Source organism: Salvelinus namaycush, chromosome 30 (genome assembly GCF_016432855.1).
Source record: "Salvelinus namaycush isolate Seneca chromosome 30, SaNama_1.0, whole genome shotgun sequence".
Lineage (NCBI taxonomy): Eukaryota > Metazoa > Chordata > Actinopteri > Salmoniformes > Salmonidae > Salvelinus > Salvelinus namaycush.
In genome coordinates, this window is record NC_052336.1 from 10,513,352 (window position 1) to 10,526,788 (window position 13,437).

Below are 13,437 nucleotides of genomic sequence, written 5' to 3' on the forward strand. Positions count from 1 at the left end.
TGAGTATTTTGTTTATTTTTATACCGTTCTGTGTGAGCGGGTTAGGGTTACTCTGTGTGAGTATTTTGTTTATTTGTATACCGTTCTGTGTGAGCGGGTTAGGTTGACTCTGTGTGAGTAACCTTTTGATTATGTTCTGTGTGAACATTGGACCAGTTCTGTGTGAGCGGGTTAGGTTGACTCTGTGTGGGTAACCTTTTGATTATGTTCTGTGTGAACATTGGACCAGTTCTGTGTGAGCGGGTTAGGTTGACTCTGTGTGGGTAACCTTTTGATTATGTTCTGTGTGAACATTGGACCAGTTCTGTGTGAGCGGTTTAGGTTGACTCTGTGTGGGTAACCTTTTGATTATGTTCTGTGTGAACATTGGACCAGTTCTGTGTGAGCGGGTTAGGTTGACTCTGTGTGAGTAACCTTTTGATTATGTTCTGTGTGAACATCTGACCAATCCTATGTGGATCTTTAAAGTTATATGTGGGTACCTAAGCATTTATTAACCACATGAATTAAATGAACCGAATCTGCATAGACCTATTACTTAGGCTGTGTCTGAGGTGTGGTTCCAGGTGTATTGATGAACCGAATCTGCATGTAAAAATGTCCTATTGATAAGTTGTGTACTATCGAATAGGTCGTGTATGAGGTGTGGTTAAATGGACTGAATCTGCATGTAAAATGTCCTATTGATAAGTTGTGTACTATCGAATAGGTCGTGTATGAGGTGTAGTCGGGTAGGATTAGTATAACTGTTATTTGTGTGCTAAGATAGCAAAAGTATGTGCAGGTTCGAAGTTGACATGGGTTGAAGCCCTGCCTCTGGCGTTGATGGCCATGAGAGCCTCTCCAGGGGCAGGCACCCATCTCTCTCCTCATGAGATAATGACTGGAAGAGTCATGCCTGGTCCACCAAGAGAGGGAGGTCATATGCCCGCTCTTGATGTCTGATTATGTGAAACTACTGACGGAACTCTCTGCAGCACTCTCTACCCAGGTTTGCAAGGTCCAAGAGGGGGAGCTGCCGGGAGACACGCCACCACTGAAGGTAAAAGTTGGTGACTGGGTGAGGGTTAAAGTCCACAAGAGAAAGTGGCTGGAACCCAGGTGGACTGGACCGTACGAAGTGAAGGAGGTTACTTCACACTCAGTTCAGGTCAAAGGTAAATCAGGCGCACCTTGGCACCACCTCACACATTGCACTCCAGCTCCAATTCCTTCCAGAACACTGACAGAAGTCAGAGCTGATTTGAGCGGCCCAAATTCGATTCCAAATGAAGACACTCCTGACTCAGGTGATGCGGCATCAAACTCCGCCTCCCCTGAAAAAGGAACCTCGCCCAGTTAGAGGGACATTTCTCCCTCCCTGGGCAAGGCTAGGGATATCTGGCCCCTTATTTGTGATATTCCTCCACACACTCATAACTCTTTTTGTGTGCGAGGGTGAGACACAAGAGATAAGTCTGTGCCTGCACCACGAATACATCCCTGGTTTCGACCAAGGACGGGCTAAGCATACAAAGATAGAAATAAACACCACATAGTAGAAGACTAACTAAACCTAGATAACGCATTACACATATTATCAGACGAATATTAGAATAGACTGAGTGGAGAGCTGTGCAGAGAATGGACAGAAGATGGCAGTATTGCAGCACTCAACGGTCTCCCAGCCGACGGGGAGCCTGTTTGAATGCTGGTGACATAGAGAAAAACTTAAAACCAATTCGGAGTAGAGAGAATACATTTAATAACTTATTTAGGTTAAATTTACAGACTAATGTTATTATTGTTATGGATTGGCTGACATGCGATATAAATTTAGCGAAGTATATGGTAAGTTTACACTTTGGAGTGGAGAAAGTTGAGAAGTTGATTTTACTTATACGATAGTTTTGCTGCTAAACTCAGTTGGAGTAACTAGATGTTTTGCCTAGAGGCATGAATAAGACAGTTATTTTTGGTATTGTATTGGCTAGTTGCTGCGTTCTGAATCCAGGTTGAGCGCTAGTAAACGCATATCTTTATTTGAACTATACTAATCTATTTGATAAAATTACTAAACCTGTATATTTAACATTTGATAATGATTGGCAAATCCATATATTTAACCACAACTTTGAATTTAGCATTGGGTATTATAGGAGGAACGGGATACAATTTGTACTTTCCCCACCGGGTGTGGCCGTATTAAATTATGCTAGAGAAAATTGGTTGTGTCAATTAGAGGGAAAATGTGTGCATTATAGCTTTGAATTACTTTTCAAAAGTTGCTAAAAGTTATTGGTTTTTGTTTAGGTAACACCAGAGAATTCGAACAATAAGTAAACGTATTCTAAACGTGATCTGTTTTCATTATGGGGATCAATGAACGGCCCGCAAACTGGTATGGCTGGCTGGGAATTTTTAAAGGGACAGTACACGTTTATCCAGTTGTGTGAATGAGTTACATGAAACATCGGGGAAATTTAAAACGAATGATTTGAGGGTAGTATCATAATTATTAGGTTTTGTTTTTGTGGTAAACGTTTGGGTTAAGGGGTTTCCGTGTTCCGAGAGACAAGATAATATTAGGAGTTTTATTTTCTGAGTTTTATTTAGACAAGGGAATTTTTTAAGATAAAGGGTTCTTTTGGTATGTCTAGACATGGTATGGAACACGGATTATAATGGAGTTTATAGCTCTTGAACATAATTGTAGTTTGAACCACTGAGGAGTCAGGATTCTGTTTTTAAACATTGGCTATGAAGGTTTTGAATTGGCTATTATTGATTTGGTATTACAACAGAAAAAATCCCATTTGTCATCGATAATAAATATGGGATGATATGATACATTGAGGTTTGAACAGGAGATATTTTAAGCCAATAGGGCAGGAAAGTACATAAACATTTAAATTATTAATGTAAAGAAATAGGTTTCAGTTCTCAGAGGAGTGATCCTGGAGGGAAAGAGAGCTTATTAGTAAAGAAAGGATTTTATATGGTTAGCATTTGTATTGGCCATTAGAAGATTTTTATTTAAATAGTATTAAAATTGACAGGGGTATATGACATATGTGATGATTTAGGATTATTGATAGGATAGAGATAGATTTATTAAGGTTATGAAAGGACTTTAGAGATTGACACTATAAGACATGTTGTTGTTATTTTTAAATCCATGATTTTAGATAAAGTCAAAACAGTGAGACACTTAGTTAATATTTCAAAGGAATACATAGTTGTTGTTGACTATTATGAGAAAAAGGCAGACAGAGGGGTCTAACCCGCACTGTTGAGACCTTGAAGGTTTGAGAGCAGAGTAGGGAGGGGGGACCAGGAAATGAGCAAGGTAGGCTGTGAAATAAGATAGGAGAGAAAGGGTTTAACATATATAAGCAGCACAGATACATTTTAAAGTAGATAAGTCACTTGACAGATAATTGGTAAAAGATAAATATGAATGGACGCCCAAGCCCAAGGGAGAATTGGACATGTGGAAAATGAAAGGTACGTTCCTTCATGATAATGTAGAACATAAAAATATTTTACTAATCTTACCTAAGTCAGTATTTAGAGTAGGTAAGGTTGTTACCTGGCCAGTGCCAGGTATCAAAAGGGGGAGGGGTATGGGTACATTGTGGTCTAGGATAGGATGGGGCCTATTGGATAATAAACTAATTTAAAATTAAAAATTTCTAGCTAACAAATAGGCATAGAAGTTAAATATATAATCAGATAGAACAAATGAGAAACTGTTTGTTAACCAAACCTGTATGTCCAAGATTTTATGCATTACAGGTGAATTAAAGGAGAAGGTGATTCACTCGACCTGGGGGCATATCGCACTTGGAGGGTGAGACACACTGACACTGCCGAATGATCACAGAGTTAAGGAGAAGAACCGTTGCTAATAGAGCTCGGGGATCAACTCCTTAATGAAGAATCCCTGACCCCGACCTTTCATCACTGTGTACGTTCATAGAAGTGAAAGTGTTGCTTGATCTCTGGCTGATGATGTGTTCTCTGGGAGAGGATGGGGCTTTACAGGACTGCTTGTAGTCCTGAGCTGTCTGATTAGGATACGATGGGGATGTTACCATCACAGTACTGCCAGAACCACCACCAGTTCCAACGGACCAGGGTTCAGCCGGCCTCCTCCACCACTTCAAGACCAAGTCCCACGCCATCACCTAAGCTCTCCAATCTGGTACAGGTATTAAATGTAAAAGACATCTCAGATAGTGACAAATTGGGAACTGAAACTGGTTAAGAGGGTAGGGAGAATATGTGGTTGGCCTACAAAACACTTAATAGAAAGGACTGTGTCGTATGTGGACATGCCAGACCTATTCTGGCTGCTCACCCATATGCCCTAAGTGATGGGGAAGGTTGGATGTGCATATTGGAAAGTTTAAGCCAAATTCAACCCTGTGTAAAACTCTGAGTCTTGTGTTCCCAGAAGTCCCTCCCCAGAAGGCACCGTGGGGAGTTAAGGCATATGGGGGATATTACAGCTGTAACACTGGTACAGGTAGGGGTATAGGCTATGGGAGGCTCCCTACTACTGCCTGCATCACTAATGTCACTATTAACTAGAGGTGTTGCTGATGTATGGTGGATGTGTGGACCTGCCAGGCGGTTGACCCCATTTTGAAAGGAGATTGTCAGGGCACATGTGCTTTGGCCAGTCTGATAACACCAATGCCTATTATTGAGGTTACAGCTAACCACCTCCTGGGAGCTGCACATGACACAGAGGCTCGGGACCAACCCAGGAGACGGCAGAAACGTGACGCTCCTTGGTCCGAGGGTACAGATAACATCCACACCAACCTGTTGGGGTCCCAATAGGGGTTCCCCACTAATTCCAGACATTAAACAGAAATGATGGCCTGTGGCATTTATTGCCCATTATTGGCCCAGCTATTGTTGATGCTAAGCATAATGCCTGGATCAATTATATTTATTATAATTAACAGCGATTTGTTAACTACACCCACACAGCAATTACGGGGATGGCTGAACAATTGGATGCTACCTCTTAAACCAGTAGACAAAATAGACTAGCACTGGACATGATTCTGGCCAACCAGGGAGGTGTATGTAAAATGTTTGGAGAACAGTGTTGGACGTTTGTCCCTAACAATACTAGTCCGGATGGGAGCATTTCAAAAGCTCTGAGTGGGTTGGCAAGGTTATCGGTGGAGATGAAGGGTCTTGCAGGTGTGGAGGAGAGTGGACTGTTCCCCTGGCTGGGTGGTTGGTTTGGTAAGTACACTGCAATGATGATTACTGGATTTCTGACCCTAGTTGTTGTTTTTCTTATGCTCATGAGCTGTGCTGCCTGTATCATACCTTGTTTGAAGAAGTCTGTTACAGATGTGGCAAGGGCCTCTGGTATGATGCCGTTGCTTGATGCTCCAGTTGGAGAGGCTGATACGAAATCAAGCTTTCGCAGGAGAGTGGGCCTGACAGAGGAGGACCCTTGGTTTGCTGTAGTTGATGTTGTCGAATGAATAAAAAGTGATGTTTGTCCTCCCTGTTGTGAAGGTTTGAAGTTCCCGGGTGGCGACGAGCCCACCTGGTACAGGTTGTATAGAGGGATGGACCTGAGGGTTTAACATGTTCTCGTTTTTTGGTTACTAATGTGTGATTGGCCACTCCAGGTGTAGTTCTTGAAGTGGTCTCCTTTTTGTCCTTGCTCATTTACCTCGCTTCGCTGCATACTTGAGGGGGCTTCTTGTTTTCGTTATATCCTTATTTTTGTCTCTGCTATAGTTTTCACGTCTTAAAAGACGTGAAGAGGGGGACTCAAAAATTTGGTTTCTACCAAATTGTTTGGTTGCTTTTATTTTTCACGTCTAATAGACGTGAAGAGGGGGATTTGTCATATATACATATATTCATATACGTGGTTTAGGTGGCCTCCGGCTGCTTTAGAGCCTGCTTGTGACCATAGGATTAAAGCTTACACAACACACCCCATGACAAGGCACAAGACTGATCTTGCACAACACAAGGTTCCCCATTGACACAATGGTTCTTCAGTGTCTCAAGGATGCTAGAGCGCCAAAACTAAACCGCCTGACTTAAGTAATTGCTCACATCCCTCTAATCAGGAAACCCCCTAGCCCCAGATAGTAACGGCCAGTCACAGTTCCCCTTATCTCATGACTCCTGGACACACACACATATTTCATCTCGCACGAACACACACACCTCACTCCCATCTCTACTGGTCGGGTGCCAAGAGCAGAGGACTCTGCTGTGCACCAATGGGGCTACTGCTAAGGCCAGAGCAGACCCGCCTCCAACTCTTCAGGACCAGTCAGAAGACCGACACGAAGAGATTCTACCTACATTGTTCCATGTATAAAATCTGCTGTAATCTCTGTTTAGGTTACCCTTTTCAGCTGACTCCTTAAGAGCTATATGATTAGGTCCGTGCACGATAAACTGCAGGACAAGATATCTTTGACTCAATAAACCTGCCATTTTGCTACAACTGAAATCCACTCTGTCCAGTGTCCATGATTTGGTCTCACTCTCCAGTAAATGAAACACCAACACACCCTAGACTTTGCTCATGTACTGGAAAGCAAAACTAAAGTTCACGAGTGAGCCTTGCATAAGGGACCTCACTTGTAAAACACTGGAGCCTTGTGGTTAGTGATGGGTCGTTCGCGAACGAGTCGGCTCTTGTAGGTGAACGTTGGGAGCCGGCTCGCATATCAGAAGAGCCGAATCTATTTATAAAAAAATTAAGATATAAAAAAATCTAACGATTTAAATGAATAGAATGAACTAATTCAAAGAACGAAAAAATAAATAAAATAATATAGGCCTACATGCTCAAGCGCACACACATTGACTGTCTGCACAGACTAACGCTTCGAACACACCGACTGCGTCATTGCATCACTGCTGCATAACATTTTGCGCAGCTAGGCAACTATACTGATGCAGGTACCTTTTGCAAATGGTCACATGCGGTTGGACACATGGAGGAGAGAATCATTTTCGCAGTATCCTCAAAACCGTGTCTTTTTGACACAACTGCTGACAGCTACAGGGACATAAACACAAAAAATGCTGCTTGGAGACAAGTGTCCACGATAGTAGGATTGCCAGGTCAGTTTAGTAGTGAGCTTGTGCTAGATGTGGCTAGTTAGCGTTAGCTAGCTAACCTAGCCAATGAGGTGTGTGTGAAAGAAATAGTCATACCACCTTCCTCAAGGTTGGTCTCATTGTTGAAAGAGCCTACTCTGCCTATCTTGACTATTTATTATTGCATTTCGCTCCAAAACTGCATTTTGGAGGGAAATTATATTATAGGCTCTCACAATTAATTTGAGGATGTCATCGAATAAATAATATACTTGGCAAATAAATAAATAAAAAATGTAAAGAAATTATGCAATCAAACTGTTTTTATGTCATCCCAAATTTTTACTGAATGTGTGCAAAAAAAAAATCTACATTCATATTTTGCTACTTTCTGTCAAGTCCACTCATACAATTTGATGCATACGTTCGATTTATCGAACGTATGCACCACACAGAACGCACTGCAACTGCCTCTGCAACGCAATGCTGCAAGGCAAATGCAGCGTTCCATTGGAAATGAATGTACTTCTGGTGTATCGAAACGCAAGGTCACAGTCGGTGTGTTCGAAGCGTAACAGCCCCACCTGTTGTTCCTGTCAATCAGACACGCAGTGTCAACCAATGAACCAAAGATGCACGAGAGAGGGCCGAGCCAACTCAGGCACAATCACACACTTAGCAGCCGAGGAGAGAGAGGAAGGACGGCTGTGAAAATAACATCTGGAAAATGAGTCGGAAGCACAGTAGCATTTGGATGCATTTTAATAATGTAGACAATATTAGAGCACAGTGTAGAATTTGCCAAAACAAAATCTCATATAAAGCTGGTTCTAAGCACAACCTACACCGGCATATGCGAACTGTGCACCCAACTGTGACGCTAGCCGTAGCGGAGCTTCGAGAAACTAGCGGGCCTGCTAGTGATAGTGGTGGAGCCAGCACCTCCACACGTGGAGATGTATCCACTCAGTCAAATAGGCCTACTCCGCGACCCACTGCAACGCAGTCTTCTATGGACCAGTTTATGCCAAAATCTGTCTGCAGCAAAACAAAGCCAATTTGATATTGCATTGGCTAAAATGATTGCCACCGATTTCCAGCCATTTTCGATCGTGGAGGACAGAGGTTTTATAAATTATAGCAATAGTCTAAATCCATTGTACACATTTCCAAGCAGGAAAATCCTTTCAAAATCACTTATTCCACAACTGTACGAGAGCACACAGGCTTCAGTGCGGGAAAGAGTCCAAAAAGCTACTGCAGTTTGCCTTACCACTGACTGCTGGGCATCAAGGGTAACCACTTCTTACATGTCGTTTTCATGTCTCTTCATTGAAGATTGTTCGATGTGTAGCTGTCTTTTGGACTACTTTTGAGTTCAGCTACATACACACCTCAGAGAACTTGGCAGAGGGACTGTTGAGAGTGGCCAGAGAATGGCAAGTAGATGGAAAAGTGATCTGTTGTGTTAGCGACAATGCAGTTAACATAACCAAAGCCATGAACATTTTAAAATGGACCCATCATCCATGTCTTGCCCACACAATCAACCTGATTGTAAGAGATGCTCTGAAGGTGATAAAGCCCACTGTGGACAAAGTAAAAGCAGCTGTGGAATACTTCCACAGGAGCACAGTAGGTGCTGAAAACTAAAGTCTACACAACGCCAGATGGGGATGCCTGAGCTGAGGCCTAAACAAGACTGCACTACAAGGTGGAATTCAACATTTTATGTTGAAGCGGTTTCTTGAGTCAAAGGATGCCATCATCTCTACCCTGGCCATTGTCAATACACCTGTTGATGCTCTGACCCAAGAGGAATGGGAAGTGGTGGAGGTGTGCAGAGTCTTGGAACCCGTTGAGCAGGTTATTGTGGAGAAAGATACAGTAAGCAGTTATTACTACATCACTATTTAATCCAATATTATATATGTATATGAGCTGTAGACGAGAATTTAGTATCAGTAGACAAAACATGAACCTGAACTAATAAGTTACTGTTCTCTCTTTTCAGCTATGTGACAGCCTCAAAAATGATACTCCTGTGTAAGGGTCTGCAGCGAATCACAGCCAGCCGCCAGAGAGAAACAAATGTAACCCCAGGACGTGACAGAGTTGATGGACACCCTATGTTCATCAATGGACAGAAAGTTCCACAGAATGGAATATAATCACGTGCTATCAGAAACCGCTGCACTTGACCCCAGGTTTAAGAAGTTAACCTTCAGTGACGCCAGAGCGATTGATGAGGCTCTTCAAAGAATAACCTCAGCAGCAGGGAGGGACAGCCCCAGCAGTCAGCTGGCTCAGGCACCAGGGCAACAGGCAGACGAGGGATCAGATGGAGCAGAAGCACCAGCAGTAGTGCCACAAACATCTGCTGTTTGGATGCTGTTTGACGAGAGAGCAACTGGGGATGCAGCATGAAGGAATCCCTCAGCAGATGCCATAATGGGGGTCTGATCCTATTTGGAGGAGCCCCTCCAAAGATCTGCAGATCCTCTGAGCTGGTGGAAGAACAAGGCTTCTGTCTTCCCACGGCTTACTAAAGTCATGACAGGGAGACTCTGCATAGTGGCCACATCCGTCCCTCTGAGCAGGTCTTCTCGAAAACGGGACAAATAATTACTGAGAGAAGAAACCGCATCAGCCCCTCAAGTGAGGCAGCTTGGATTTCTGAATGCAAATCTCTCATAAAAGCTAAATATAGTCAGCATTGCTGTGTGCTGCTGGTTATAACATGGCACTAAAGAAGAGAGAGAAAAGAGGGACCAGTTGAATGTTTTAAGTGAGAAGCTGCAGTTTTGCAAATTGTTATTTATTTTTCTTTGATATGGTGCAATATTCTATTATGCTGTTCAGATTGTATTCTTTTTGAATGGTTAGATTTATATGCACTTTGTTTATATACATTAAAAAGTTAGACTTTAAATGCAAATGTTTAATAGCATTATTTTTCATAACAAACCAATGCATTTTTAAATACATTGTGGTTAAGGTAGAGTATGATTTCCTTTAATTAGAATTGTTTTAACACCAATCATAGTCAAACTATCACAAACTGTTTGACTTGAAAAAAGACAAAACATATTTTTTGAAAGAGTCGTTTGGGAGCTAAAAGAGACGTCTTTTTTTGGTGAGCTGAGCCGAACGAGCCGGCTCACTGAAAAGAGCCGGAATGCCCATCACTACTTGTGGTGTGTATATGGGAACTGTTGTACATTTCAGACTGAAATGGGATGTTCCTGCGACAACATCCTGAATGAGGTCCCTGGCTGGGACAACATATAAAATCCCTGATATATGGGCTCCTGAGTAGCGCAGCGGTCTAAAGCACTGCATCTCAGTACTAGGGGCGTCACTACAGACCCTGGTTTGATTCACATGATTGGGAGTCCCATAGGGGGGTGCACAATTGGCCGAGTTGCCGGGTTAGGGTTTGACGGCAAGGACGTCATTGTAATTAAGAATGTTCTTAAACTGACTTGTTAAATAAAGGTAAAATAAAAATTTAAAATTTAAAAATATCTCATTCTCTGTCAATAAAGAGGAGGAGTTACCTACCACGACAAAAGTGTAAAGTAGGAAGTTTGCGTAACCCATGCACTGACAAGTCATGAAACCGCTCGCAGTTCCCTCCAAGAATTCCACTAGCTCCGCCCAAGGAAGTTGTTTGTAAAATAGTAACAGCCTGTCACACCGATTAATGAATTCAAGCATTGATGCTGGACAAACGATTAGGTTGCTACGTCATAACGCCAAGGTAAAGGCCTGTTTTCAATTGAAATTAAAGTGTTTGATGTTCAATAGCCTAGATCACAGCCTGTAGACCAGTAAAATATGTCAGCGATCTGATTGATACGGTACAGGTTTACACAACTGTCATTGTCTTACTCTTATGTAGCTAAACTAGTTTGCATCAGATGTTGCGTTCATGAAGCTAATGTAGCCAAACGTCAAGGTAGCATTATCAAGTAATAGGCCACAATCTTACAAGTATGGCTACTGTAGACGTGTTGTTATACTGCTGGTTGTTATACATTTCGGCACGTGTGTCTCTTACAAATTCAATATGTTAATTAATGCTCTCTCTGAAGGTACTGTGTGGTGTTATTTCAAGCACAGTGACCTTCAATTTTTCTTTTCAGTGAAATGGAAAAGGCGCGAATATGCACGTTTTTGATTACCGGTGGCAGTGGATACTTTGGTTTCCGGTAAGCAAATCAACAGATAAATATTTTACATTGTTGCCTGTACATAGTCTTCATCTCATCAATACAGAAGAGAACTTCTACATTACTAAGTGAATGTGCAAAATAATTCGGTAACGGTAGTTCTAAACCCCACTAGGGGGAGTTATCATACCAGTTATTCGAATGATGTTATTCACTGTAGTCTTATTTATTCTGTGTTACATACTAAAGTGGCAGAACCTTATCACCCCATCAATTGAATCCCCGCTTACAACAAATTGTTGTGACTAATGGTAGCTTCATAAGCAGTGCTTAACTTGGACAGGAGCTCACCGGAGCTGAGTACCGGCACCTCAAATGTTCTACTGTTTAAGCTCCTGTTCCTTTTATAGAATATGAGCTCAAAAGTATAGTGGAGCTCCTGCACCTAAATATAAACAGTACTGCCACCCAAAATGAGTACCTGCACCTATTTCAGTCCAAGTAAAGCACTGTTCATAAGTAGGCTAATGACTTTCCTATTTCGTCTTTAATGTTGAACTGAACATTCCTTGAATATCCCTCACTACATGTGAAAGGTTTCCCTATACCCAATATTCCAGATTAACAGGATCACTCTATTCTTCATTTCTTACAGCCTTGCCTGCTCACTACATAAAAAGGGAGCTAAAGTCATTCTGTTTGATATGAGCCCACCCAGCCTAGAGGTTCCAAAGGGCATTGTGTTCCTAAAGGGAGATATTCGTGAATATGCTCAGGTGGAGAAGGCGGTCACTGGCATGGACTGTGTTTTCCACATCGCCTCCTACGGCATGTCTGGCAGGGAGCAGCTGAACAGGAAGCTGATTGAAGAGGTGAATGTCCAGGGCACAGAGCATGTCCTCATGGCCTGTGTAGAGGCTGGAGTTTCCAGGCTCATCTACACTAGCACCTTCAATGTAGTGTTCGGGGGCCAAGTCATTGAGGGTGGTGACGAAAGCCTCCCCTACCTACCTCTCCATCTCCACCCTGACCACTACTCCAGAACCAAGTCGGTAGCTGAGATGGCCGTGATGAAAGCCAGTGGTACAGAGCTGAAAGATGGGACAGGTGTGTTGAGGGCCTGTGCTCTGCGTCCAGCCGGTATATACGGGCCTGGCGAGCAGAGGCACCTGCCCAGGATCGTTGGGTACATAGAGAAGGGGATATTCAGGTTTGTGTATGGCGATCCGAGAAGTTTAGTGGAGTTTGTCCATGTAGACAACCTGGTGTCTGCACACGAACTGGCTGCAGAGGCTCTGACGTCAGAGCACCAGCACCGCTCTGCTGGACAGGCATACTTCATCTCAGACGGAAGACCTGTCAACAACTTTGAGTTCTTCAGACCTCTGGTGGAGGGTTTGGGTTACTCTTTCCCCAAACTACGTCTACCACTCTCTCTCATTTACTTTGTTGCATTCCTCACTGAGATGATTCACCATCTCATCGGCCCGATCTATAACTTCCAGCCTCTGCTCACACGCACAGAGGTGTATAAGACCGGCGTGACGCATTACTTCAGCATGGCGAAGGCCAAGGCCGAGCTGGGTTATGAGCCCCAGGAGTATAACCTGGAGGAGGTTGTGCAGTGGTTCAAGAGTAGAGGTCACGGAAGAAAACCTAGGAGTTCACGTCTACAGCGACTGATACTAGATGGTCTTCTATTAGCAGCTCTAGTAGCTCTGGCCCTCTCATACCTCCCAGTGGTTGGCAGTTAATCAGCAGGCAGTAATAAAGTGATACATCTCAATGGCACATTTAAATGTTGAAACTTGTGCTATACTAATGATGATGGATTGTTTGGTTCTCCGTTTATTAATTACAATGTTGGCAGTTTGTAAAAAAAAAAAAAAAAAAATTAAAATAAATATTATTAACCTGGAGTAGACCTGTTCAAATTAAAGACCACATAACCTTGTCTTAATAAATTACCATGATTGTGTTTTTGTGTAAATTCCAACAATGGGGGTGACAGGTAGCCTAGTGGTTAGAGTGTTGGGCCAGTAACCGAAAGGTTGCTAGATCGAATCCCAAGCTGACAAGGTAAAAATCTGTCGTTCTGTCCCTGAACAAGGCAGTTAACACACTGTTCCCCGGTACGCCGTCATTGTAAATAAGAATTCGTTCTTAACTGACTTGC

General features: G+C 42.8%; 1 protein-coding gene across 2 annotated transcripts; it reads left to right on the plus strand.

Annotated features, from left to right (window-relative positions):
• The first annotated feature begins 10,744 nt into the window (after positions 1-10,744).
• Positions 10,745-13,181, plus strand: sdr42e1 (short chain dehydrogenase/reductase family 42E, member 1). Of its 2 annotated transcripts, none has more exons than XM_038969333.1 (3): positions 10,745-10,849; positions 11,235-11,300; positions 11,917-13,181. In XM_038969333.1, the coding sequence occupies exons 1-3, from the start codon at positions 10,809-10,811 to the stop codon at positions 13,013-13,015; spliced, it is 1,206 nt and encodes a 401-aa protein (XP_038825261.1). In that variant the 5' UTR covers positions 10,745-10,808; the 3' UTR covers positions 13,016-13,181. The 2 variants fall into 2 exon arrangements, with proteins under 2 accessions (XP_038825261.1, XP_038825263.1); XM_038969335.1 differs by having other exon boundaries at positions 10,764-10,849; positions 11,184-11,300.
• Positions 13,182-13,437: the final 256 nt, after the last annotated feature.

What these genes read in the sequence shown, in the direction of transcription:
- sdr42e1 (XM_038969333.1), top strand. Translation starts at nt 10,809, where the DNA reads ATGCTGGACAAACGATTAGGTTGCTACGTCATAACGCCAAG. An exon ending in TGCTACGTCATAACGCCAAG is followed by an intron (nt 10,850 to 11,234) that starts GTAAAGGCCTGT and finishes TTTTCTTTTCAG; the next exon opens with TGAAATGGAAAAGGCGCGAA. An exon ending in AGTGGATACTTTGGTTTCCG is followed by an intron (nt 11,301 to 11,916) that starts GTAAGCAAATCA and finishes CATTTCTTACAG; the next exon opens with CCTTGCCTGCTCACTACATA.